Genomic DNA, 25,541 nt, shown 5'->3' with positions numbered 1-25,541 from the left:
CATTTGATCATACATTTGAAGCCATATGGATGATTGTGTGTGACGGTGGCAGCTAAAATGGCACACCTGAGGTCCACTTGTGTTTATCCCCCTCCCAGGATAAAAACGCCCTTCATCTCTATTCTGTGAATGGGAAACATCTCTGCAGTGAACCGCTGAAGGAGCAGATGACCGACATGTGTGTGTCAGGAGAGTTTGTCGTCATAGGCAGCGAGCAGGGTTACCTGTCGATTCGTGACCTCTACAGGTAAACACCATGACTGAATGGCTGTGATAAGTTGGAGTCTGGTGGTATGGCTTTGACCAACATGAGCGTTCTGTTCTGTGCAGTCTATCTCTCTGTACTGAGCCGATGGCGATGCGAGTGCCGGTCCGCTGTGTCTCAGTCACGAAGGAGCAGAGCCATGTTCTGGTCGGCCTGGAGGACGGCAAGCTGATCATCGTGGGTGTGGGCAAGCCAGCGGAGGTAAAGAACTCTCTGAGGAACTACATCGCTCAGAGCCTGGAGGGATCGCCTCTCATGGCTTCCCCTCTGCTGGCCCCACTCCGCGCTCGCTCCCCCACTCGTCTGCTGCATCAGCGCGACCAGCTCGTATTCAGCCCCACTCCCAGCGCTCACAATCCTTAACTGCCACTTCCCTGCCACTAGATCTGAGGCCCACACGTAGATAAACCTCTCTTCCTCAGGGATGGTTGTCACTTTCACACTTGGTCCATCTCCAATCCAGTGTAGACACAAAGTCATTGACACAGTGGACTAGAAATCACTTCAGTGTGCAACATCTAGTCGTCTTACCTCTCAGTGTTTGCTCAAAATATTTGACTCCCGGGCAATGTTTGACTGACTGGCCGTCGTCCTGGTAGGAGGTGATCCTGTGCTGTGCGCCTCAAGTGTCATTATTTCATTTGGTTATATAAGCTAAACACACGTATGCTGTGGAACTAACTTCAAGCTTCAGCAAGCCATATTCAGGATGTAGCGGCAAAGCAACAATGCAAACACAATAGCCCTGCGCTGCGGTAGAAATTGATGTTTAAATGTTGAAGTACGGCTCCAAATCAAGTCATCGTGGTATTTCCTTGCTTTTTTTTTAAACACAGATTTATTTATTTATTTATTTTTTTATTACCATTGAATGCCCCAGTAGGGTGATCAGTCCCTCATGGTTCACATCCCTCTTCCTTTTCCCCCTCCCTCTCCTTTTATTTCCTTTGACTTCATCCTTTTGTTTTCACCCTCCTCCGCTGCTTCCCACCTTCCTCCTCTTCCTCGCAGATCACACGGAAGCTGTGGGGTTCCAGCAAGAGACTGACCCAGATCTCCTCGGGGGAGACGGTGTACAACACCCAGCACGATCACAACTGACTCCTTCCCCAGCTCCCCCACACCACCCCCTCACCCTCTCCATCACCACCTGACATTCCTGTCCATCCTTGTTGCTCTCTGGATTAGTTGGGTTGCATTTAACTAACCCAGAGTCCATCGTCACTCATCTGTTTGGGTGGAACACACAGTGCTGGCGCTGTGGTTCACACCGTTAAGGAACATAGCTGCTGCTTCCATGTCTGTCACTACACTACTTTTCTCATCCAGTGTCTGTTGGTAGAGTGTTACCTTGTTTATCTTCATCGTTGCCTTTGTTCTTCATTTTATTTGCCTTTTACGGACACAGGCCGGTGCTCTGTAGGCCGAGGTGTTTTTCATTTGCCAAGCAGCAGCCTTATGCCGAAACTTTGCTCTACGCCTCTCATGCTTTTACATCTTCTGTGCTAATCTCTGTGGTTTTATTTGTTTTCTTAAAACTGTTTCTGTGCCCCGAAACTGTGGCATTTTTCTGTGTTCTTTTTTAAATATTTGTGTTTATACTCATCACGCATTATGTGTTTTTGTTTGTTTAGAAGCAATCGAAATGAACCGGACGTTATTGAACACAGCAAGCTTCCACGTAAAGTTTTATGATTGCAGTACCAGAGGAACATGAGCGAATGTTTGAAGTTACTTGAATCCATGTTAATTTATAAGTAGCAGTTAAAATGGCACTGTTGTTTCGTGAATCTTGGCGCCGTGATACTCTCTTGACTGTTCAGATGATCTGCAAAAGACGGAACTACTCTCAAGGGCTCGATAAGATGTCAGTGCTCCAAGCAATATTGTTGGTTATTGGATAAACTGTTCACTTTGCTTTGCCAGTCGTTGTTTTCCTGTGTCGTCCATGGGAAATGAAATAGTAGCTTTTATGTCTTCCCTTCTAATCTGGCAGTGTCATGTCAGACTTTTCACATCTCGTTCCTCCTCCTTCTGCCTCTCTGTGGGGTTTATGCTCATGATGGATGATCCACTGTGGATTTCTCATAGCTGAACATTGCCTGAAGTAGATTGGTGGTGGCTGTTCCAAATACTGAGATTCTGCTTCATCGTTTTGTCTGTATATTTATTCCTTGTTTCGCTCCACGGTTTCAACTGATTGTTCGGGAGGACTTGATTGTGTTTGAAGCCAAATTTAATGTGTCTGATCACACAGGTCCAAATTCGGCATTGGACAAAAATATGTTTGGTTTTTTTTTTTTATATGGTTTTAAGTGTAACAGAGATGTGGAGAGCCTATCTCCTAAGTTATTGTGTTGTTTTTCTCATTTGCTCAGTCAAAGACAAAGTTTGCTTTCGCAACAGATGGAGTGCCTTTATCCCTCTGCAGAGTCATGTACGTGTTGTTAACTGAGCTCGACTTCACTGACAAATCAAAGGAAAACTGCATTCCAAGACTTCCACTGCGGGGAGCCCAGAATCTTTAGATCTAAATCAGAAGTACTATTTATATACTTCCTCTCTTGTGTCTTAGCTGCATTCTCTGTGACTGTCACCAAATGGATATGTGTATATCTGTGATTATTTATGACGACGATATATATGAATATAGTGTACAGCATGATTTTTATTTGAAATGTACTTTTGCACTTTCCAGGTACTAAATAGTTTTAACTCTGCTCTCACTAATGTGTACAAGCTGCATTTGTATACACCAGTGAAAACTGATCATTAAAGTCTCAACATGAGCGTTGCGCTTTATTTCTCTGATGGAAACCGTGTTTGCAAGGTAGGACATTTACACTCGCAAGTCGTCATTGTGCTCAGTTTTTTATTCGCCGTTCATTTCCACTTCTGCCGATGAGTCTTTCAGGTCGTCACGGAGACACCGGGTACGAACAGATGGAGGCTCTCTCCAGCTCGCAGTCTGCAGCCGTCCACCAGCTCTCGTCTGTGGAAGCATAGGCAGAGCTAAGCTCATGATCCAAAAGTCGTAATTACTGTTGCAAGTGAGCTGCATTCTCACTTGAGGCCGAAGGTTAATTAAGCTGGCAGTTTTTAATCTTATCAATTGGAGAGAAAGACTCTTATGTAAGTGTCTTAATTCCAGTGCTTTCATTGACTATGATTAGAGAGTTGGAAAAACACTGTGTTCAACTATGTCACAATCCGCCATGTACCAACTCATCTTATCGCTAGATCAACCTTTTCATCCTGCAGTCCTGTTCTAACTCAAACAAAATACTCAGTGTCATTGCCATAGCAAGTTTGGCGTCGGGGCTTTCTTACCAATGTGAAACATCTCCACACACACTGGTTTGTCTGTGTGTATGTTGGGTTGACCAGGCATCCAGTCGCTGTAAGTCCACTCTGATCCGTCCACCCATGACGCCTGCTGGTTCTGAAACATCCGCAAGACCTTACTAGTTCAGAAACTTTGGTCTTGTTTTTAAATTCTTCCTGCACTGCAGATGTGTATCCAACCTTGCTAGGTGGTGTTGTAACAAACAGCCACAGGTTAATGTTCTTCCAAGGCAACAGAAACGCAGTGTCCCGCTGATAATGTCTGATTAATCTCCCCTGGGGCCTCTGAGTCGAGGCCACGGCATTGAGTTTGCCGGCGCCGAGAAATCCAGTCAGTGTTTATTACTGTGACAGCTGCTGCTTGTTTTCATGTATTCATGGCCAGATCAGTTCACTAGCGTCTGACTGCTTGGTTGATATCACTTTGGTGAGCTTACCTTGACCGTTCCTCCCAGCCACATCTGCGGTGGCCTGTTCCCACTCTGCAGGGTTACCAGTGAAACCAAGCGGGAATGCAGGTCTCGGCTGCTGACGGAGGAGAGCTCTGCTTTTGGGGCGAGAGCTCTGCACCGGTCCTGTGAACAGGCAGAGTGATGTTTTGGAGGTTTGATTGTAAAATAAGTAATGGTGGAAATATTCTGTTCTGGATGGGGTGTAGGACGGTATTTACCTGGGCGTCTCTGAAGGCCAGGGGTGTAGGGTTGAACTCGTAGCAGTTACCATTGATGACTTGGCCCTCACATTTGGTCGAGGGTTCAGTGCCCTGTCGGAAGCCCCCAAATGACTTCACTTGATCAGCGGGTTCTGTTCCCTGTCTGAAACCATCAGGAATAGACTTGATGGGTTCTGTTCCCTGTCTGAAACCATCGGGAATAGACTTGTGGGGTTCTGTTCCCTGTCTGAAACCGTCGGGAATAGACTTGTGGGGTTCTGTTCCCTGTCTGAAACCGTCGGGAATAGACTTGTGGGGTTCTGTTCCCTGTCTGAAACCATCGGGAATAGACTTGATGGGTTCTGTTCCCTGTCTGAAACCATCGGGAATAGACTTGTGGGGTTCTGTTCCCTGTCTGAAACCGTCGGGAATAGACTTGTGGGGTTCTGTTCCCTGTCTGAAACCATGAGGAATAGACTTGTGGGGTTCTGTTCCCTGTCTGAAACCATGAGGAATAGACTTGTGGGGTTCTGTTCCCTGTCTGAAACCGTCGGGAATAGACTTGTGGGGTTCTGTTCCCCGTCTGAAACCATCAGGGATAGACTTGTGGGGTTCTGTTCCCCGTCTGAAACCATCAGGGATAGACTTGTGGGGTTCTGTTCCCTGTCTGAAACCATCAGGGATAGACTTGTGGGGTTCTGTTCCCTGTCTGAAACCATCAGGGATAGACTTGTGGGGCTCTGTTCCCTGTCTGAAACCATCAGGGATAGACTTGTGGGGTTCTGTTCCCTGTCTGAAACCATCAGGGATAGACTTGTGGGGTTCTGTTCCCTGTCTGAAACCATCAGGGATAGACTTGTGGGGTTCTGTTCCCTGTCTGAAACCATTAGGGATAGACTTGTGGGGCTCTGTTCTCTGTCTGAAACCATCAGGGATAGACTTGTGGGGCTCTGTTCCCTGTCTGAAACCATCAGGAATAGACTTGTGGGGCTCTGTTCCCTGTCTGAAACCATCAGGAATAGACTTGTGGGGTTCTGTTCCCTGTCTGAAACCATCAGGGATAGACTTGTGGGGTTCTGTTCCCTGTCTGAAACCATCAGGAATAGACTTGTGGGGTTCTGTTCCCTGTCTGAAACCATCTTGTTGGTAAGAAGCAGAGGGTTCCTCAACTCGAATCCAGCCTCCTGTGAGCTTCTGCACTGGGACGTCATCAGTGACTAAGGAGAGGGTGACAGAGAAGGTCGAAGGTCAGGTGTCATTTTTAACATGAGCCAAGGACAGTGAAAGTGATTCTGAGCTCACCATCATCTGCCAACCAGTGCCTTCTCTCCATCTCCCCAAACCCATTTCCAAAAGCAGGTTGGACGGCATCTGGATGATAAATGAGTGGTTCATTCAGCAGGCCATCGGCTGACATGTCAAGCGGCTTCTAAAGTCACTTACCTGCTCTCCTCTCCATCTCACTCACGTGCTCCTTCACCAGGCCTGTGCTCTGGTCAACAATGAATCTGCGGGAGGGTGCGGTGCCTTGTCGAAAGTCCTCTGGGATCTGTCCGAGGATGTGGGAATTCTCTGTGCCCTGTCGGAATCCATCAGGCAGTTGGACAGTTGGAGGTTTCTCCTGCGAAGTTTTAGGAGCGGCGATGGGGGCAGCCTGCAACCCTGTAACACAAGACATGAAACTGATACTAATAACAGGCAATAAATGTATCATTAATGCCTGGCTGACCTTATCCACCTGTCATATCTGGACATCAATTATTAACTCAGCGATGAACAGCAACATCTAGGCCAGTGTGGTAAATGAACTCTGCTCTAATCTAATCTGTCCTAGCTCCACGTATTAGTTTGTGCTGCCATGACAACATGATGCAATCAATTCTGCCTCCAACCTCAATCTTCCTTTTGCTCGGGACAATTTCAACGCCACTGTCTTTTTTTCAACACAGTGAAGCGGCTGTGTTAGCTTTATCATCTTCATGTTTTTCAGGACAAGAATCAGGTCATTCACATCGTCATAAAATACAAAAGAACATAAATAATTCAAATTATCTAATAAAAATAAGAACACTGTGGAAGAATATTTGATCTGAATCAACGACCTTACCATACAGAGACAGGAGCAGCAGCAGCACTAGCCTGAACATCCTGCAAACAACACAGTCCTGGCCTCCAACCCACAGAGACGGCAGCGGCGCACACTGAGCGAACACACATCTATGTAAGGGCATTAATATACCTCTGCCTCGGCCATAAACCGGAGAGCTGCCAATAAGAACCACCGTTCCTGTCAGGAGTTATTCATTACCCCATTGAGCTGCACTTCATCTGGTCACATAACAGTGACCATGTTATAGTTGAACAGAAAAACGCAAATAAACTGCGCTTTATTGTTTGTTTAGTCACTTACTTTTCTATATCTATTTTCGATCAGCAAGCCCATCTATGTGTATAGTAATCCTGCCCGGTGGTTTAACCATCAATATTTTATCCACGGTTCAACAAAGTTGATATCTTATATAGTGTATTTATATAGGACGTTTCTTTTCGAACCTCCAGGGTAGGAAACGGGATCGGATGTCAATCGAGCAATTGACACCTCGCCTTTTGACGCCATGGCAGGTTTAGGCGGGTGGTATGTATTTTTTTACATTATATTAATAAGGAAATGACTTAAACACCGCCTTTCTGGATAGTAAAAGTGACATGTAACGAACGTGTCCTCCCTCGCACCTTGATTGGTGCCTTCCGCGCGCACGTGCACAGACATGGAGGAGCTAAACAGATACGTCAAGTTCCAGAAAACAGACTCAAACGGGAAACTATTAAGCTTTCAAAATGTATTGTAGCCGGGGTGAAGATGGACGTAACACGCTGCTCTTTTAAAATCGGTCTCATTAAAATACAATCTCAGCTCTACGCATGTGAATAAATGGCTCCTCTTTTTTCGTAAAGTGGGTTGCTCACAAACTACGGCCGTTCCCGCAGTCCTTTAATTTGGAGGATCACGGAAGGAAGTGAAGTGTTGGTCGTCATTGCTGCCATTGACCGGAAATACAGCCGCTCACAAAAGTTCGGATGTTTGCCCACTGTCGTCCTCTCCAGCTGACAGCACGCTTCCACGGGCGGTTTCCAGACAGCGACGTCTACAACTGTATCGTGACGTCGACCCTCCTGCGGAAGGTTACATGTGACGTAATGAGCGTGACAGTGAATGAGTGACTTGTAGCTACAAGAAGCTATCGAGCTTAGCTTTGCTCGGTAGGCGGCGTGAAGTCGGGCTGCTTCGCGACGGAGTCTTCTGCTCTGAGAGTTCACCGAGCGGTCCACACCTGTGAAGGAAATGGCTTTCGCCACGGCTTTAAGGAGACTCGCAACCCTGCGGTTACGGGAATGTTCCCGCAGGACGCTCTTGCTGCCCGGAAGCCGGAGCTTCGTCACCAGCTCTCACCCGCTAAGGTATGTCCTTCACACCCAACTGCTGCTGCCGCCTACCCGTCCAAACTTTGAACCCAGTACCGCTCACCGTGCTGGTTTCTAATGAATCACGCTCCCACCTTACGCGACTTTGATTCAGTTCCACCTTATCTAAGGTCGCATCATGTTATGTGTACAGAAAGGTTTCGTAAGCATGCGCCATTAGTCATAATTCGTCTGTTGTCATGTCGTCATCATTGGAAATAACCAACACAATGGCTTGGTTTTTCACATATTCTTGTATATTTTAATGCGACACATCAGCTGTGTTGGATGTGCTACTCGGATCTTCTGTTGTTTTCTTCAAAACAACGAAGTTATGTGGAAACCATCTGGAGCTGCAAGAGTTTATTGTGTGGCAACTTGTGGTAACTTCACAAAATAATACTTTTTTCTAAATGATGTGGATCAGGCTCAAGCACATCTAAAAAATGTCCACATAAGATCAGTGTCTTGTCCAAGATTGGTCCATACAAGAATATTAATACATGTACATTGAGTGTTAAAGAAATAATTGTTGCTACCTACCATCAGAGTTTAAAAAAACTGTAGCCCATTGCTAGATCGGGTTTATAGTTCTACAATCTCCTAAAGCTCTGTTTTCACAGCTAATGTCACTTGCCTCTGCATTTTTGCAAACATTAATGCCCGTACTTCTTCCACAAAGCAGCTGAGTCTACACAGAAGTCACAATATCAGTGTCTTGTTAAACATTGTATTTACTGATTGTAGTTTGCACCTTTTGATATGGCCAAAGTACAGTCAATTGTGTACAATTGAGGTGTTCAAGATTGCATTTAAATGGTGTCAACTTGCTGTTTTACTTGCTTTGACTTTTGCTGATATGTTATCCAACCACATTTATGTCCGTTTATGTTCACATAGGGACCTGTGTCTGCCCACAAGTCTGGGTCTTGTTTCTCTCCTCTCTGTAAAGTAGTTTGGTGTCTAGTGTTCTGATGTTTTATTGTTGTCTCATAGTTTCATTTTTTTCCCAATGCTCTCTCTTGAATGGATAAAATGTCTGCTTTGTTTTTAATCTTTTTTTTGAAAGCTGCTTTGGTTCTAGCCAAGTGAAGAATGTTAATCCTTGAACTTCTTCAAGGCTATGCGCCACAACTCGATGCGGCTGCCTTTTCTCACATGGATTTTTTTTCCCTGCTTCGGGGGTGTCTCCAATCGCGGGTTGGGGGAGGCCATGTGTTAGTTTTTGATCATGAGAATGATTAAAGCCTTGCACTGTGCGTTGTACATCCTTCATGGTCCTCCTTAAGGTCCCGCCTTGAAAGGTGGAGTCCCACTCGAATGATATTGAGGGAGCACTGACATTGGGGTCATAGTTCACTACATTTTGCAAAAGGGTTGCAAATTATCAAATTTATATTTGCCGGCATTACCTGGGGGAAACACCCTTTTCATGGAAACCAGTGTGATGACACTGCGAGTAGGGCATCATACTGGCACATTTAGGGCGTCCTGGCGAGAAAAACTGGGCTTCCGTTTTTTCATGTTTTGCAGCATAGACGCCCCCTAGTGAAAAGCCGGTTCTGAAGCCTTGATTTTTCTGGTTGTTTGTAGCAACCCATTTCTGAAACATGTTTGACTCTCTTGCAGGTCGGACAGCAAGGTGACCGTCAACTTTGTCAACAGAGATGGTGAGAGGATCTCGGTCAAGGGTTCTCCGGGAGATTCACTGCTGGATGTGGTCATCAACGAGGACCTGGATTTTGATGGGTTTGGTATGTCAACAATGATGTTGAAAGTCTACTCGCTTTACTGCAAGACCATGGTGTCATTTGGCTTTAAATAATGACTGCAGTGGGTGTTCAGACTCTGCCTGAAACCTCCATAATGCAGAACAAACGAAACCATTTTTTTCCATTTGTTTATTTTTAAATGAACATTAAGAGGGATGTGACTCCTCTGACAGTAAGGACAAGCTCCGCTAGAAAGGAATCTAATAGTGATACTGCATTAACTCGAAGCCAATGATCACAAATCAGAGCTCAGTTGACTTTAAGAAAATTAAAATTCTACTAGGACTTCCTGCAAGAATTTTTTTAACTAACGCAGCCTCTCAAGAGCATTTTGGTGGGATGATGACGTCACACCTGGCAGCCATTTTAATGAGCCAGAGAAACTTGAAATGAAGCAGCTGATGGCAATTTTACCACACGCCAAACATTTATATCCGCAAAAGATGTTTGTGATGTGCTGAGATTATAGTTTTCATTTGACATCGAAACAGCACCAGAATGGACTCCTCGACTGTCTGTCATGCACCTCTGAAAATACGTTTATTTAGGGATGCATTGATACAAGGGATGCTCCAATCAATCGGCCACTGATCATGATCAGCCGATTTCAGTGTGATCGGTGAATGCCAATCACTAACTGTCATTGCCGATCACAACAACCGATCACATGTGACAGGTCTGGTGAAGCCCCGTTGGTTGTGATGCGTCCGCTCCTCCCTTCCTCACTGCTGTATGCTCAGCAGCAGCATATCTGCTGTGGAGGTTCTTTCAATCTGTCATGCAAAGTTTGCATCCTGCTGCGTGTGCACGGTAAAATGCTGTACAGGGAAGCGCCTTCAAATTAAGTACACCATTTTAAATCACCAGCACTTGACAGAGCACAGAGAGATGGAAACAACCGGATCCGTCCTGTTTTGGAGTCAGGTGCAAAGTTTGTTACCCACCTGAATCTGTAACTTTTGAAAATATCCGAAAACATAAATGCAGTGCTCTCTGTCTCAAAGTCCCGCTACAAGCGGCCAGTATGTTAATATTTCTCGAATGTAGCAAAGTGTCAAGAGATGTTTTCATCTGTTCTTTTGACAGAATAGTTGCTGCATGCTGCAAGGTTTTTCTATTATTTGCCTCCTTGAAGAGTTGTATAAAAAGACGTCTGAACTAAAATGATTTAATGGTTCATTTTTTCACATGTGCATCATTTTGATTACAAATTCATTGTCGATCAATGTGATTGGTATCGGTGATTGGCAGCAAAAATCCTGCATCGCTAATTGATACCAGTTTTTTCCTAAACGAGCAGTGTACGAGTACTTACGTTTGAGTACTTACCCATACTGAGTACTAACACCATTGCACATAGTCACTTTTTCTTAGTTTCTAGCAGACCGATGCGTATACTGGTATCGGTGCATCCCAACCAAGCATGTTTCACCCTCCCTACATGTTTTTATCAGACAGTCATCAGAAGTGGAACAGAACACTTTGCAAAGAACCTGATGACAGATATAAATGTTTGCAGATATAAATGTTCAGTATGTGGTAGAAAGTGACAACATACAGTTCATTTCCAGTTTCTCTGGCTCATTAAAAAGTTTGATTGTAGCTGCTGGGTGTGTTGCCATCATCAGCGGCAGGTAGGACTCATTCCACAAGATTTGGTACCTGCACCTGCAGTCAGATTAGGAAGCGTGTTTGGGAGTTTTGACATTTATCGAGTTGACAACGATAAAAAAAAATGCTAGTTTTTAATCCCACCTGCAGCCGTCGTCACCCAGTCTGTCTCTTCATCTGTCTGGCCGGATGCAAGACGGTAGTTCCGTGAGCAACCAACTTATTCCTGTCATGTTGTTATTGTGTTGTTTCTTTTTGGGGATTTTTCCATTAAAAACTGCCATAACCACATCCACTTCCTCGATGTGTTTCACTTGTTTTAATCCGTTTGATCAGGTAAGTTTTCATCCAAAACAGAGCATTGTTCTGAAGGCAGCTCCAGGTCCATCTGTCCATCATAACAGGGTTCCACTACAAGAGTATTTCCCTGCCAACGTGTGTGTGTGTGTTGTGCATGCAGGAGCGTGTGAGGGGACACTGGCTTGCTCCACATGCCACCTCATCTTTGAGGAGGACGTCTACAAGAAGCTGGGCCCGATCACGGATGAGGAGATGGACATGCTCGACCTGGCTTATGGTCTGACGGACACGTACGTACTTCACAGTTCCGTCTACATTCAGGGCTGCTCTTTAGAGCCGAGGTAACATGAAGCATGAATAGTTCTCCAGGCTGCTTTCACCGTGGACATTGTGTTTGTTTAGCAAGCAAACAGCCGGCAGCTTTCTTCCTTCAGTCTGATAATCTGGTTTCAGCAAACCGGGCCTAAGACAACTTGTTCTTCCGCCGCAGGTCTCGACTCGGATGCCAGATCTGTCTGACCAAGTCTCTGGAGGGGATGGTGGCCCGGGTTCCAGAGAGCGTAGCCGACATCCGACAGATCAAAGACGGCTCCTCCTAACAGAGGACTGTCACCCCAAAACTGTCAGTGCTGCAGAGTTGGGCGGGCTCTCCCTCTTCCTCTCTGGATTTCCAGCTCCAACCCTGCTGGAGGCTTCTTTTTATAACCAGTCATGATGTAATCCAAATGTTGGGCAGGAGCTCTAGAGCTGCAGGGGACAGTAGTTGTCTTTTGAGTGTCTCTGACGAGGGAACTCCGGTAGCACCTACCACGTCAGGCGATTTTAATCTCAATCCCAGATCTCACCTGCCATGTAACTGCATCTAATTTGTCATTGAGTGGTTGTACATAACTGGAGAGAAATATATCTTTGTGTGGAGCGCAGAATAAAAGTCACTGTCTGGCAGCAGCTCCATTTATGTTTGTGTGCAATGTCATTATTTATGCAGAAACATTCAACGGCTGCACTGCAACCTAATCTCTGACTTGTAATTTCTCCCCCTGCAGACGCGTCTTTGAATATTCATGCAGTCATGATTGTGTGACGGTTGGTGGGTAAACAAGATGACGGTCGCCTCATTCGTGCTGCAGACGCTACACGTGGTGTTGAGCGTTTCGCTGCCTTCTGACGCACCAGAAGTGTTCACATCAGTCTTGGTGATCGCCGACCTGCAGGTCAGGTTTCCATCAGGTTGTTCCTCAAGACTGAGGGAAATTAGTTGCTCATCTGCTCTCTGGTTGAACTGGTTGATCACAGGAAAAGGAGATCAGTATTGTGAAGGAAGAAAAGAGTGAGCCTTCAACTCTTAGTCGAGTCCCCAGGTGAGGAAGAAACGCCTCTTCAATGACTTTATTCAAACTTAATGACGACATTTCAGTGACCAGAATAATGTAGAGATCCAGCTTGATCAAGTGTGAAGCGCAAAAACAAACATGGTGACTGAACAGGCTTCGTAAACTCCAGTATTTACATAACAATTTTCACTTCCTGTCACTCGTGTAAACAGTGCTTTTGTCGACAAGTCAGAGAACATGGCCGCTTCATTGACGGGGTGGTTTACTGCGTGTGTGAGCTAGTTTCAACTATGAATGAAAAAGGCTTTAACTTCTTCAGTCTATCAAGCGAAGCGGAGCACTTATATCGGAGCTTTCTACATTTGCTACATTAAGTATGAGTTGCAGCTTGGGTGGAGGTCATGACGCCCGTTTGCAGGAAGTCAGACGTAAGATTCTTCAGCGAAGAGCAGCTGGTCCAAGTCAGTCTCTGCAGCGGGATCACTGCACCTCTGCCTGTCCTTCTCTAGCAGCGCCAGCGCCACCTGCTGGCTGCTATCGGGGTGAGCGTTGGGGTGAGTGGAGAAATAGTCCCTGACCACTTGGCTTGCGTGCGGAGAGACGCAGTAACGTGAAGCAGCGCCCTCATCTGAATCCACCTCAGACACCTTCAGCCCCGGGTCACTGGGCAGCCTGGCCCGGCTCAAGCCCGTCACCTGATCCATCACCCGACTCTCTGGCTCGGACCCTCGGCGCAGGTGCAGTCTGTTGCTACACACCCATTTTTGCCGCTTGAAGAGAGACAGACTGGGCCCACTTGGCTTGTAGAACAATGGCAGCGCCGCGCGTCTCTCGCTCGAGCTATGAAGCGTTTGACCTATTGTAGAGCAGTGATGGGACACAGAGAGCGGCCCCTCCTCCTTACTAGGATGCTCGGTCGCATGGGCCTCTGCTACTTTCCCGGCTCGGCTTCTGCACTTTACTGAGAGGTTGATGGGGGTCTCTTGCCCCGCATTTGCTTTCCCTGCCACTTTCTTACAAAGACCGGTGGACTTGTCCCCGCATCCCTGTTTGGAGAAAGACAGCACACGGTTAGCGGCTGGAAAACCCTGACACAAGAAAATGTGATGAAGTTCGGCTCACCCCTGTCTCTTCCTCAGCTCGCTCCGCTTGGTTCAAGGACAGTCGCCGGTCTTTCTTCAGCCAAGAGTTTGGGTGGAGGCCTCTGTGGCACTTGACAGCGCTCAGGTTTATTGGCTCCTTGGATGGTGAGCAGGTTTCAGAGCTCCAGCGGTTCTTGGTGGAACCCTGTGGGCCGCCGCCTGAGAGGCTGTGGTCGTTGCAGAGGGAGTCCAGAGAGTCCAGGGAGGAGGGTGTGGGTGCAGGGGAGGTGGAGGCGAAGCTGGAGGAGCTGGTCTCTAGGGCAGCTGATCTGAGGAGGGTTGTCCTGGACGATGAGCCTCTTCTGGCTTGAGTGCTGATCTTCCTGTTCAAGTTCAAATCACCACCATCATCATCATCGTCGTCGTCTTCGTCCTCGCCAGTGAGGCCGTCCGTGCTCTGTGAAGCGCACGTCAGTCTGCTCACGTAGGCCAGAGCTGGTTCTGAGCGCCGACGCTCTCTGTGATGACCATCCAGGGACCAGGTGTCCGCAGCCGAGGGACTATCTGTGGGCACCTCATCCTCACCACCACGCCCAAGGTCTGCATCAGGCGTGTGGGCTCTTGGTCTACCAAGGGGGTGAAGGTCCCTGTCCTGGTCGCAGTCACTGAATGTGAGGATGGAGTCCAGGCTGCCCTGTAGGGCTTTCGATCGTAAACGCCTTCTTCTGCAGGAGCCAGGGGAGCCGCCACTGCTGTTGTCCAGCTCGTTCTCCAGACTGTCGTAGGACGAGTCGGTCATCGGGTACATCCACGACTCTGGAGCACCAGCGACCAGGTCACCACACATTCACGCAATACAGGTATATTCAGTTGTGAGAAGAAGCTGAGGTCCTCTCAAAGATGCACCAAATAATGAATTTCTCCACTGTGGGAATAATAACGGCCACCGAATCGAATAGAATCTAAACCCTGAGGTTTATTAAGATAAAAAATAAGTACCTTTAATCGCCGCAAGATGGCAGCATATACTCAAAACACTTCGTTGTTCTGATTTAACCTGAGGGTAAACGTCTCTACCAGTCATCGCCCCTCAGAACACCCTCCACTAGGGGGCGGTTTAGTCTAGACATGCAGCAGTTGTGAACAGTCAGTACCTGATTCCGACTCTGGAAGGTTCTCTCTTTTCGGTGGCCCTCCGAACAGAGCGGCAGGTTCGTGTCCTAAAACCTGCGGACTGTGTTCAATCATAAACCTGACCAAATGGCACACCTGAGAGGAGAAACCAAAAGTGAAGGAGGGGGACAACTGGTGCTCTCTGAGCACCACCGGAGCCGTTACCCTCTTCGTTGCTTCTCCCTCCACCTCAGAGCTGCAGGGGGCTCCAGGAGGCCAAAGCATGCTGGGAGCGATGCACACAGACAGGTTGAAGCTGGTCATCTGGTTCTCATGAGCATAGCTTTGGATGGCATAGAGTACGGCCAGCAGGTGGCGCAGCAACACGGCGTTTTCCTTGGGCAACCTCGCTATCAACCTGCAGGACCCAAGTCAAGAACTGTGTTTCTCTTCAACAGTGTTCAGCAGGATTTCATCAACCTCTGAATGTCCTGCAGCCGCTCCTCCTCCTCCTCCTCCTCCTCAAGCACCTCCACCCAGTCCTCATAGAGCTCCGAACTCAACAGGCTCCCTGGAATGCTGCGCAAGAAGTCCTTAAAAACACAAACGTCTGGAGGTGATACACCGTGGGCTCACATGAATACTGTACAGGATCCTGAAGAGAAGCGATCGGCACTTGGACAAGTTGTCCTGCTCACATGGCTGACGGCGAATTTAACTTGGGCTGAGTGGGATCCAAACAGATTTAGGAAGAGCTTAAAGATGTGGGTCAATGAGGCAGCTAATAAGCCGAGCGTGTGAACAAACATGACGGTCGCTGTGCGTATGGAGGCCACTGACCTTAAAGACCCCAGCGATGACAAAGACATGGTCCCGGGTCAGAGGGAGTTGGAACCCACCAGCATCCAGAGAGTCGCGCAACTCCCTGACCGCTCGGGCACCCGCAGGTCGACGGAAGATGCCACGAGTCCAAGAACCCTCATGGTAGAGGAAGGTCAACATGTCCTACAAGGGCAGAGGGCAGTCAAGAATTCACCCCAAACCATAGATGAGCGTGTTAGTGGGACGTCGAGGGTTTGTCTCTGACTCGATGGGGAAAAATGTTTGGACTTGAACAACTAATTCAACGACACCTCACATCATTTCTAAACCAAGAGCGCCATCTGGTAGCCTCTGAAAATTAGGACACTGTTTCATGAAGCCTCATCTACCCATCACTAGTGGTTACAAACATGTGTCATTGTTCCATAAGAGCATTTCATACTTTTCTTCATGTGCTGTAAAGCCACTTGAGACAGTGACGAGTTTGATTTAGCTCACCTCAAAGACAGAGCATTGAGGAATTGAATCTCAATCACCCACCAAAACTGGCTTTGGCAGCGCCTCCTCGACGCACACGGCACTCAGCGGCTGGTTGAACAAGCAGCCCGGTGCCGCACTAGAAGGCGACAGTTGGTGGAGTTGCGTGTAAGAGCCTCGCCAGAAGGCCCAGGTGATGAGCGAGCGCCGCCTTCTGAAGGTTTTCTGTGGGAAATCTGGGGGGAAAAAACACGACTGTCACTCCAGCACAAACTGCCAGCATGACTGAGCCCCATCTCACCGGCTGTCATCTGCTGCAGGGCTGTTTCCAGGGGGCGGGGCTTCAGGATGAACTGGCACATCTTTGAACCATGCTCTAGATGCAAGGCCCTCTGTCTGTCTGTAGGGGGCGCAGCGCTTTCTCCACTGCCCACCTGAATCAGCATTTGCCTCACGTGACTCATCTGGATGCTGAAGGGAAACTCGTGACCTGAAACCAGAGGACAAGTCACTAACTAGGAGCAGATATTCAACATCAAGCTTTGAACAGTGATTCAGCGAGGGAAAATGTGTCCTCACCAATGAGCGGATAGGGTGCGTTGTCTCTCTTGGAGACGACCCACAGTTGGTAGTCTTTCACTTTCCCCTGCACCATAGAAAAGCTTTAGATTCAGGACAAGCGCTGATCAAGAAGCACCGGTTACTTACGATGATGCTGAACTGCTGCAGGGCCAGACGGATGACTTCGTTGGTGGAGTCCCAGTTGCTGACCGGAAGAGTTTTGGTCTGGAAGGAAGTGGATACAGGACAGACCACTGCTCACAGTGATGTTCCGATGTGCCTCAGAGCGACTCTAAAGAGGAACCTACAACAGCGAACGCGTTGATGCCCTTCCCGTAGACCCTCAGAGGAATAGTCTTGGACACTTCCTTCTCTTTTTCTTCTTTGATGCGACTGTGCGTGAAGCAGAAGCGGCACTGAGTAGATGCTCGGGGCCAAAATGCTGAGTGAGTCTTACCTTTTGATGAGAGACAGCCATTGTTCCTTCAGTTCTGCGGAGCTGAGAGGGCCGCAGACAGACAGACAGACAGGTCCGGTGAGACCGATTTGAACCTTTTCACAACCAAGTCATTTGACTGTTTATATACTTGACTGCATTAATCTGGATTCAGACAGATTTGAGCACCGACGGCAGTTGTTTCATAACACAGTGGACTTAGTTTTATCCCCAAGTGAAGCCCTGGAAGTTCATGACTCCTCTAGAAACACATTTACTGTTGAAATGTAAACCCTGTTAATCGCCCAGCGGCGACTCAGAGGAACTGACTATGTGACTGTTGCTGTATGACGCCCACCTGAACATGGCAGCACAGTTGCAGGTGGGCCAGCCCAAAACAAAGCTCCTCTCCGGGCTGGTGCTTCCCTCACACACCTCCTCCATGCAGTTGGCTGTCCACATCTCACACACAAGCACCTGAGCTTTCTGTTTAAAGTGGGTGGCCGTCCTGGAAGAGCAGACCGATGCTCACACACATGTTCCCAGCTGAACGAAGCGCTACATACTTGGCCTTGGCGATGACCAGAATGTCGTTGAACATGAAGAGGTGTCTGTCCTGGGTCTGCATGCCAGTCTTCAGCTGGGCGTGACCGTGGAGGAGGAATGACCTGTGTGAGGTTTTGAGAAGGGACTGGACAAGCGGACAAGTCTCGACTCCCACAGGAACCAGGAAGCTCTCTCTGGAATCAGAACACACACGATTTAGTGAAACCTGGAGAAGAAAGCATGTGAGGAACGTGGTGTGAAGAGGCCGGGGGTGATGCAGTATCTCTATATTGTGGTGTGGTGTTGAAGCCAGAGTCAGATGACCAATGGCCCATGCTGTTGCTCAAGCACCACGGCTCGGCTGGCGAGATCATCTTGTTTTATAGCATGGAGTTAAGAGGTAAAGAGTGGAGGCTGTTGGAGCCAAGGGGTCTCAAGTGGTGCATGAGAAGTTCATGAAGCGTGATAGTTAACCTTCAATGTATCGAGAAACAAACTCTCTACCATCAATCCTGTTTGAGAACCCTCAGATTAAAGTAGTGAGACTTTGCCCTGTTTCCACTGGGTCCAGGGAGGTAAAGGGGTCCCTTTTCCCCAGGCCTGTTTTAGGTCCCCACAGAGTCAACACGAGGCGTCACTCCCAAGGCGTCAAATACCCACTATTTTCAAGTGAGCACTGGTGATGCAGAGGCATGGTGAGGTGAGGTTCAGACTTGGTGGTCTCAAAGTCACTTCCCTGGCTGGATCAAAGAGCTCACACGTCCATTGTGGCATCATCCGGTAAGAGTGGAGCTAATGCTAAGTGGCATTTCAGCCCGCTACAAAACTCTTCTCTTCCGTGCATTTATTATATTTTGTGTTGGACTCAGGTTTTCTCTCAGAAGGGACCACGTGTTGCTCACATGAGATGAAGTTTTTCCAATCATCCGTCATCTGGCCTCTTGGGTAAAGAAGATCGACTTTAAAGCTTCTGAGCTTCTGTTTATTTTAAATACTAGACTAGTTTAAATAACAATACAAACCTTTAATTTGATTTTTACTTGCTCTTCCCTTCAGTGAAATACATTGTTTTGATCACTGTTTACTCTGTGCTTGCCATTGTGCTTCTACATCCACCTTCTGTACAGTACAGTCTGAGTGAGTTGGGGTCGCTGAGGATTGTCCCTTATTTTTATTTAACCAAGTGTAACGGCATCCACTGAAGTGGAACGCTGTTTATTTAAGAAAATCCTCCTTACAATGAGCACAACTTCCCCAAAGTTTGGTTACTTGAGCTAAGAGAGATCACGACAGGTCTGAACTGTCACAAACGAAACTGCGCCCACTAGTGCTCACCACCAAAAACAACAGAAGGAGAAGTTCTCACATTTGGATTGTCATGTCAAAAAACAACATGTATAGCTTTGAAAATGCTGTGACCTCCAAGATGGCTCCTTTTTCAAACCAACGAGAGAAGAAGCATGTTAGCGGCGCAACAAATGAGCATTGGGATGGTGAGGAAAATCACATTCCTAAGACGTCGGTCAGGCGCTGGGTCTAAGCAGGATCCATTTAATGAGATGATTCCTTTAACACTGTCGCAGTGCATACAGACAAAGGCAGCTTCTATTAATAGGAGGTAGATCTGCGGCAAAATCTGGATTATCTGTCCGAGCGGACGACACAGCTCAACACTGTGTGTTTGTGTGTGTGTGTGTGTGTGTGAGACAGGACGATAAAGAGACAGACTGAAGGAATCCTGGCTCCATGAGCTCAGTGGAACAAGGCCTGGCTGTTAGTTGCTGTGACCTTCTCACCTTAGCGTGACTCTGAGACAGCGTCTCCTGACGGACTGACGGCTCTTCGCCACATTTAAACACACAGAGGCTTGTTGAACGAGCAAAAGTGTTATCGCTCGTAACTTCACCACCAGGCTGAACTCTGTTGTTTTACAGCCAGTTAGTTGTTTCTCTCAGCTCCAAGGACGGAGTTGCCTTTTGGGATCTCCATACCTGAGAGCTGCACTCACTTCACACATTGTGTCCCAGACTTTCCTACGCAACAGTTTTACAGTGAAGGGTCTGCAGCGGGTGAGAAGCTCATGAAGCTTCATGAAACCGGGTCCTTATTTTCAGAGCCCACCAGATGCTGCTCTTGGTTTAAAAATGCTGTGAGGTTTCATTGAAATGGTTGTTGAAATTCAAAGGTTTTGGAGCAGAGAGCGCCATCTGGTGTGCTCTGAAAATAAGGACAGTGTTTCATGAAGCCTCGCAAGCCTTGACTGGATGTGTGCATGTGTGTTTTTTCTGTCTTTGGTGGTGGTAGTTGTATGATTGTTTACTGTGGAGGATTCGTATGACAATAAAACATCCATCTACCTACAGTATTTACCTGGAACTCAACTTCGTCCAGGTCATACGACTAGTTAATTCATCCGGTTTTCAGCAGGAAGTTATGTTTAAGATCATAATGTTTGGTAGTAGACGTTGATGAAAAAAAGTATGATGGGAGGTTAGGAAACTATATGAGCAAACAATGAGTGATGGGTAGATGAGGCTTCATGAAACAGTGTGCAGATTTTCAGAGGCCACTAGATGGCGCTCTTGGTTTACAAATGAGGTGCTGTTTCAGTGGAATAGTTGACCAAGTCCAAACATTTTACAGCAGACAGCGCCACCTGGTGGCCTCTGAAAATCAGGACACTGTTTCATGATGCCTCATCAACCCATTACTACAAACCACTTGGAGTTGAATAAATGACATCTAAGTGGCATTAGCTGACTATCAAGCAGTAGACAAGTGCACCCAGGAGAAGGAGAAGAGGCCACCAGTGGTGGCAGGTTTGACCCAGGAGGATGATGACGCTGGGTTGAGGTGGGACCCCCTGATGGGGCTGTTGAAGGAACTGGGTTGCTATTCTAACCATGGCAGTTTTACAATGATCTGGGAATCCTCCTGAACTCAAGATTGACTGAGATCTCCTGAGTGACCTGGAGAGCGTCTTGGATCTGGTGAGAGCCTTGGTGATGACCAGAGACGGGGCAGACTGGCGCCGATAGCTCTGAGACTTCATCCGCTGAAAAAAGACAGAGAAAAAACAAGTTTCCTCACAAACCTTTTAGACTGAGCCACATCTGATGCAAACAGGAGAGAACATCTGCTCCCAACAGGTGGATTCAGTCTGTGGACAGGATGTTGCCACACCTGCAGTCCAACTTCCTGGTTAGCAAAGAGTGGGCCAGCTGGACGTCCCGATGTCAGCAGCTGAGAGCAGTCTCTTACATGTACTACACATTTCCTTCTCGATCTTATGAGTCCTTTTATGGATGGAGTATGGAGAATAGCAGAAACATTTTTTAAAGTTCAATGCTCTGTTGTGGCATAATCGGAGGTAAACAAAACAACTGTGATGCAGGAGGTAATTACCTGCTCCTGTTGTGGCCCTGCTGACTGTCAAATTGAGATCCTATTATCCTGCACTTAATCTCATTGGAGGAAGATTTATGAGTGTGCAGTAAGGGAGGGTGACAAACAAGCATTGCACAAGCACACTGGTGTCAGGTGATCACAACCTCACTGTTCACGCCACTCGCCTGCGCAGCAGCTCCAGTTTGTCAAACCATTTGTAGCTGCTGCTTTTCAGGCCGAGTGCGATCGTCCCTGTGTCCAGGGGATGAGTCAGCACTGGTTAAAGCCAGAGTGCAGAGGAACACTAACATGAGCCAGCCTTCTTCTCCAGTTAAACTGCACCAGTATGGCTTCATTCTAGTGCAGATGACTGCAAGTAACGTCATTCATAAGAATCCTTCAACACAAAAACTCTCTTTCTTTCATTCCAGCAGTCAGACATTCATGGCCTGAAAGACTGTCCTGAGTAAAACCACGGATCACCTACGAACAGTTGTTGCAACTAATGATGGGCTGCTGAGGCTTTGTGAAACAGTGTCCTTATTTTCAGAGCCCACCAGATGGCACTGTTGGTTTACAAATTACGTGGGGATTCATTCATATTGTCGGTCGAATCCGAAGACTTTAGAGCAGAGACCGCCATTTCGTGGCCGCTGAAAGGGAGGACACTGTTTCATGAAGCCTCATCTGCCCATCACTAGTTGCAACCCATCCTCACTCCCATATAGTTACGCTGGGAAAGTGGACTTTTGTGTCCTATGCTGACGCCGAAGGCAGTCTTCAGAGTTGCATATTGACACTTTAGTTTTTCAATTGAAGCACATGTTCCGCGTTCCTTGACATATCCTGACACTCCTGAGGCCAGCACGTCACGTAAAAGAAAAACAAAATGTTGAGCTTCAGTAAACCATGGGATAAAGAGCTACACCACTTCTCTGGCCACATGGACGAAGCTGAATTGGAAGCATCAAAGACACGGTCAATATGGGAAGAAAAAAACGACAGAGAGGCTGTGTAAACAAGCAAAATATAAAACGACTTGGAGAACTGCTGCAGAAGACATGTTACATGACAACATGTTACTGGAAAACCTAGCCGAAAATGAGTGAAAGTATGATGCGGTTGGTTCTGGCGAAGTGACTACCTGAGCTGCTTGGACTTGATTTGAGTCACACCCCATCATTGAACATGCAACACACTCCCATGGTGTAATGTATTGAAGTTGGGAAAGTGGACTTCTGCGTCCTATACTGACACCGAAGGCAGCTTTCAGGGTTGCATGCTGACACGTTAAGGCTTTCAATTGAAGCACATGTTCTGTCTTCCGCTGTATATTCCGATGCTGGGCGCAGTGTGTCGCGTCAAAGAAAGGCAGCGGTCGGGTCAGGTAAGCCATGGATGGCGCTCCCTTCGTTCTACACACAACAACGTGTCTATTCCTCCACACGCCCTCTGGAAAACATTCGTGACTCCATTGACATGCATAATGCATCAACAGGCAACGGTGAAGGCTGCCTTCGCCGTCAGTATAGGACGCAAAAATCCACCTTCCCAACGTCAGTATATTCTGTCATGGGAGTGAGGATGGGATCTCCGGATCAAATCAGTGTGACTGACCAGGTAAAGTGACAACATTTTCATTCTGAATGTGAACTTTCATCCACCAGTGGCTTTCACTTGCTGAGAGACCGATCCTGGCGCACAGACAGTTAGTCTCACTGCAACATTCAACAGGCTCACGCAATAAAACAGGGCTTCCTCGCTACGTTTAGTCTGGCTCAAATGAAGTGGGTCACACGGCGCCCTGAAGCGGATCGAGTCCGAGCGAGGTGTCGGTCAGAAGGAGATCAGTGGCGCACGGTTTTCACACATTTCTGACATTTCACAATGAAATATTATTGATTCAGCAGGCTGGCGACACATTCCCGAGCCCTCAGTTACAACAGTGCAGTACTGGCCTCCAGCGCTAAAAATAACAGGGAAAACAAGCCTCAGCAGCGTAGAAATTACTACACAGAGTCAAATACATCCAGAGCTTATTATGAGTAAAACTACCAACGATCAGCTGCCAGGAGATTCAGGCTCATCACAACAACAACGGTCACCTGAGAAGTTTTCCAGGAGCTTAGAGATGGGAGGAGAGGAGACTATGAGACATTGGCCGCTCTACCGTGAGTCTCAGATGGATGAACTGCCTCCTCAACTATAATCACAGCAGCTGCCAGTTGTTCGCACAGGAAACATGAATGAAAGGAGCGGCACTTCTCACCAGCAGGGGGCAACGATGATGTGACCCTCTGACAGAACTAGATTTAGAAAAACACGGTGGTTCTTAAAGTGACCTCCAGACAGGTCAGACAGCCTTGGGCTGGAATCCACAACCCTCCACTTGAAACATGTACCACGTATACAGTCACTCCGGGATTTCGTTGTTTTTTGTTGTTGCTGCCAAAATGTATTAAATATATATATTTTTTAAAGTTGTGATTATTTATGGTCTGGGACAACATGAGTGGAAATAAAGACCTTTACAAATGAGCTTGTAAAAATAATAGTGTCAGCTTTTAGCCTTAGCTGCAATGATTTGAACAAAATATATATTTCAAGTACAAACAATAAATAAATATATAAATGTCCATGCTAAATAAAAAAAAGATGATCACATAAGTCCATCTTCTTTATGATGATTCCGTGAGTAGTTTCCAGGCTGACAGCGTGTAGTGAGCGCTCATTGTTCTGTTACAGGGCTCCTCACAAGGGCGGAGCCTGATGGAGGTTTGGATGGGCGGAGTCTGAGAGGTGAAGGTAGGGAATGTTTGTGTGTGTGTGAGCAGCCAATCACAACAGTAGCTCAGGTCCGAATCGCGACCCTTGGCGGCAGTAGTTCTGGGTAAATGAGAGCGTTTTTGCATATGACTTCATCTCAACAAAGAGGGAGGGAATATGGGAATATTGCTGGAATTGCGTTAATAGTTGTAATCGCAATATCACTGGAGGCACTGGTTATTAATAGAAGGAAAAATAACGTTAAAGCCCAACAATTCATCGGTAAAAACATTACTAGTGTGCAAATATGAAAATGAAAAATTGTATCATAAGCATGCTGAAAGGAAACTTTTCTTCATCACATATAAATGTACACACAACTATATATACACACAACTATATATATATATATATATATATATATATATATATATATATATATATATATATATATAGTTGTGTGTACACAACTATATATGTACACATATATACATATATATTATAGCAATATATATATTGCTATAAAACAATTGATGGGCGAGTGGGTTTTTATTGTTCAGAGCATGGTGATATAAAATGATGCTAAATTGTTGGATAATACTTTGGGAAGTTGTTGAGAGTGAACTCATTTCAGTGGAATATAAGCAATAAATCTGTACCCGCTTGTTCTCGTGCTGTCCCCGCCTCAGGTTTTCCTGCTGCTGCTGCTGAGGAGACATGTCGTCCATCCAGCCCGGGTCTTCAGGTGGAGCAGGGCTCTAATCCCGTTCACTTTACACTCCCATCTCACTGGTGTAGAGCCAGTGGAGGCAGCAGGCTGCGCTCCATCACGGAGAGAAGTTCCAGTGCGCAGCAGCGGCGGCTCCTGTCTGGATTAGTTGGAGTTGAACTTTACAATCCGTCTTTACGCGCAGATCGGAGGCGGCGCCAGCGACTGCGCACAAATACCACCGCCTATTTATAACCACGTGAGGAAGACATCTATGATCATAATCACTATTTTCAGAGGTTAACCACGTGTTGACGAGAAACGGACGCATGTCGCGGCTGAGGCCACATTTTTGCGCGTCATCGATACGATTGTCTTATCGATCGGCCATGAGTCGATACTCTTTCACACCGCACATATTTGAATTGAAAGGCCGTTACCATGAGAAAAGCAAACACATGTTTTCATGAGATCACATGACACTCAAACTTCAGCAAATAAAACCATCTTAAAGAAGTAAATATGAAGGACACGGACTCTGCATTCAGTAATGAAAGATGAGGTAAAGACCTAATGTTGACAGAGAACATTTAAAAATTAGAGTGAAAATAAGATTAAAACAGATGAAATAGTAAACATATGGAGAATGTGGATGGGCCTGTGTTCAACCTGTCAAAGACGATAAATCAATTCATGGCCATGGGCTCAAAGACTCCCTTCATTTTTCGACTGCTGTGCTGGAGAGGTGACTTGGACCTAGGTACCTGCTGCATCGGCTGGTTTCCCAGCAGACTGAGCCACCTACATCAAACAGCCTGCGCCTGCCTTCCAACGTTGTTTGTTCCAGACTCTCCAGTTGAACAGGGAAGTTGAGTTTTTGACACAAAAGTCCTGATGATTG

General features: G+C 46.9%; 4 protein-coding genes across 7 annotated transcripts in view; 2 read left to right on the top strand and 2 right to left on the bottom strand.

Annotated features, from left to right (window-relative positions):
• nbeal1 (neurobeachin-like 1) overlaps positions 1–3,054 on the top strand; it is a 34,111-nt gene extending 31,057 nt beyond the window's left edge. For both annotated transcript variants that reach the window (XM_053854763.1, XM_053854762.1), the window contains 3 exons: positions 99–247; positions 331–466; positions 1,277–3,054. In XM_053854763.1, the coding sequence (XP_053710738.1) occupies positions 99–247; positions 331–466; positions 1,277–1,366 (375 nt within the window). In that variant the 3' untranslated portion in view covers positions 1,367–3,054. The remainder of the gene's footprint in view (positions 1–98; positions 248–330; positions 467–1,276) is intronic.
• Positions 3,055–3,066: 12 nt separating this feature from the next.
• On the bottom strand, positions 3,067–7,729 carry LOC128752947 (uncharacterized). Of its 3 annotated transcripts, XM_053854767.1 has the most exons (8): positions 6,370–7,127; positions 5,706–5,924; positions 5,565–5,633; positions 5,433–5,479; positions 4,281–4,373; positions 4,048–4,185; positions 3,596–3,707; positions 3,067–3,257 (listed from the first exon to the last, which is right to left on the bottom strand). In XM_053854767.1, exons 1-8 carry the CDS (start codon positions 6,491–6,493, stop codon positions 3,184–3,186), a joined length of 876 nt encoding a protein of 291 aa, XP_053710742.1. In that variant the 5' UTR covers positions 6,494–7,127; the 3' UTR covers positions 3,067–3,183. The 3 variants fall into 3 exon arrangements, with proteins under 3 accessions (XP_053710742.1, XP_053710741.1, XP_053710740.1); XM_053854766.1 differs by lacking the exon at positions 6,370–7,127 and adding an exon at positions 7,230–7,729 and having other exon boundaries at positions 4,281–5,479; XM_053854765.1 differs by having other exon boundaries at positions 4,281–5,479.
• On the top strand, positions 7,306–12,365 carry fdx1 (ferredoxin 1). The gene is made up of 4 exons (XM_053854768.1): positions 7,306–7,721; positions 9,354–9,478; positions 11,568–11,697; positions 11,898–12,365. The coding sequence occupies exons 1-4, from the start codon at positions 7,606–7,608 to the stop codon at positions 12,004–12,006; spliced, it is 480 nt and encodes a 159-aa protein (XP_053710743.1). The 5' UTR covers positions 7,306–7,605; the 3' UTR covers positions 12,007–12,365.
• Positions 12,366–12,446: 81 nt separating this feature from the next.
• On the bottom strand, positions 12,447–24,797 carry LOC128752945 (rho GTPase-activating protein 20-like). Its single transcript, XM_053854764.1, has 16 exons — positions 24,591–24,797; positions 20,748–20,833; positions 17,799–17,972; positions 17,591–17,740; positions 17,254–17,295; positions 17,105–17,189; positions 16,944–17,021; positions 16,815–16,881; positions 16,537–16,725; positions 16,299–16,471; positions 15,777–15,941; positions 15,417–15,529; positions 15,162–15,354; positions 14,978–15,092; positions 13,864–14,639; positions 12,447–13,787 (listed from the first exon to the last, which is right to left on the bottom strand). The coding sequence occupies exons 1-16, from the start codon at positions 24,657–24,659 to the stop codon at positions 13,164–13,166; spliced, it is 3,099 nt and encodes a 1,032-aa protein (XP_053710739.1). The 5' UTR covers positions 24,660–24,797; the 3' UTR covers positions 12,447–13,163.
• Positions 24,798–25,541: the final 744 nt, after the last annotated feature.

Source organism: Synchiropus splendidus, chromosome 1 (genome assembly GCF_027744825.2).
Source record: "Synchiropus splendidus isolate RoL2022-P1 chromosome 1, RoL_Sspl_1.0, whole genome shotgun sequence".
Lineage (NCBI taxonomy): Eukaryota > Metazoa > Chordata > Actinopteri > Syngnathiformes > Callionymidae > Synchiropus > Synchiropus splendidus.
This window is presented reverse-complemented; position numbering and strand designations above follow the sequence as displayed.

Excerpts from the sequence above, each read along its gene's own strand:
- LOC128752945 (XM_053854764.1), bottom strand. The coding sequence starts at position 24,659 with ATGGACGACATGTCTCCTCAGCAGCAGCAGCAGGAAAACCTGAGGCGG. Across the intron at positions 15,530-15,776 it reads TCATCGCTGGGGTCTTTAAG|GACTTCTTGCGCAGCATTCC; the intron begins GTCAGTGGCCTC and ends TGTGTTTTTAAG. Across the intron at positions 14,640-14,977 it reads CCTTCCAGAGTCGGAATCAG|AGTCGTGGATGTACCCGATG; the intron begins GTACTGACTGTT and ends CTGGTGCTCCAG.
- fdx1 (XM_053854768.1), top strand. The coding sequence starts at position 7,606 with ATGGCTTTCGCCACGGCTTTAAGGAGACTCGCAACCCTGCGGTTACGG. Across the intron at positions 7,722-9,353 it reads ACCAGCTCTCACCCGCTAAG|GTCGGACAGCAAGGTGACCG; the intron begins GTATGTCCTTCA and ends ACTCTCTTGCAG. Across the intron at positions 11,698-11,897 it reads GCTTATGGTCTGACGGACAC|GTCTCGACTCGGATGCCAGA; the intron begins GTACGTACTTCA and ends CTTCCGCCGCAG.
- LOC128752947 (XM_053854765.1), bottom strand. The coding sequence starts at position 6,493 with ATGCCCTTACATAGATGTGTGTTCGCTCAGTGTGCGCCGCTGCCGTCT. Across the intron at positions 5,634-5,705 it reads TGAGATGGAGAGGAGAGCAG|ATGCCGTCCAACCTGCTTTT; the intron begins GTAAGTGACTTT and ends TTTATCATCCAG. Across the intron at positions 5,480-5,564 it reads GCACTGGTTGGCAGATGATG|TCACTGATGACGTCCCAGTG; the intron begins GTGAGCTCAGAA and ends CCCTCTCCTTAG.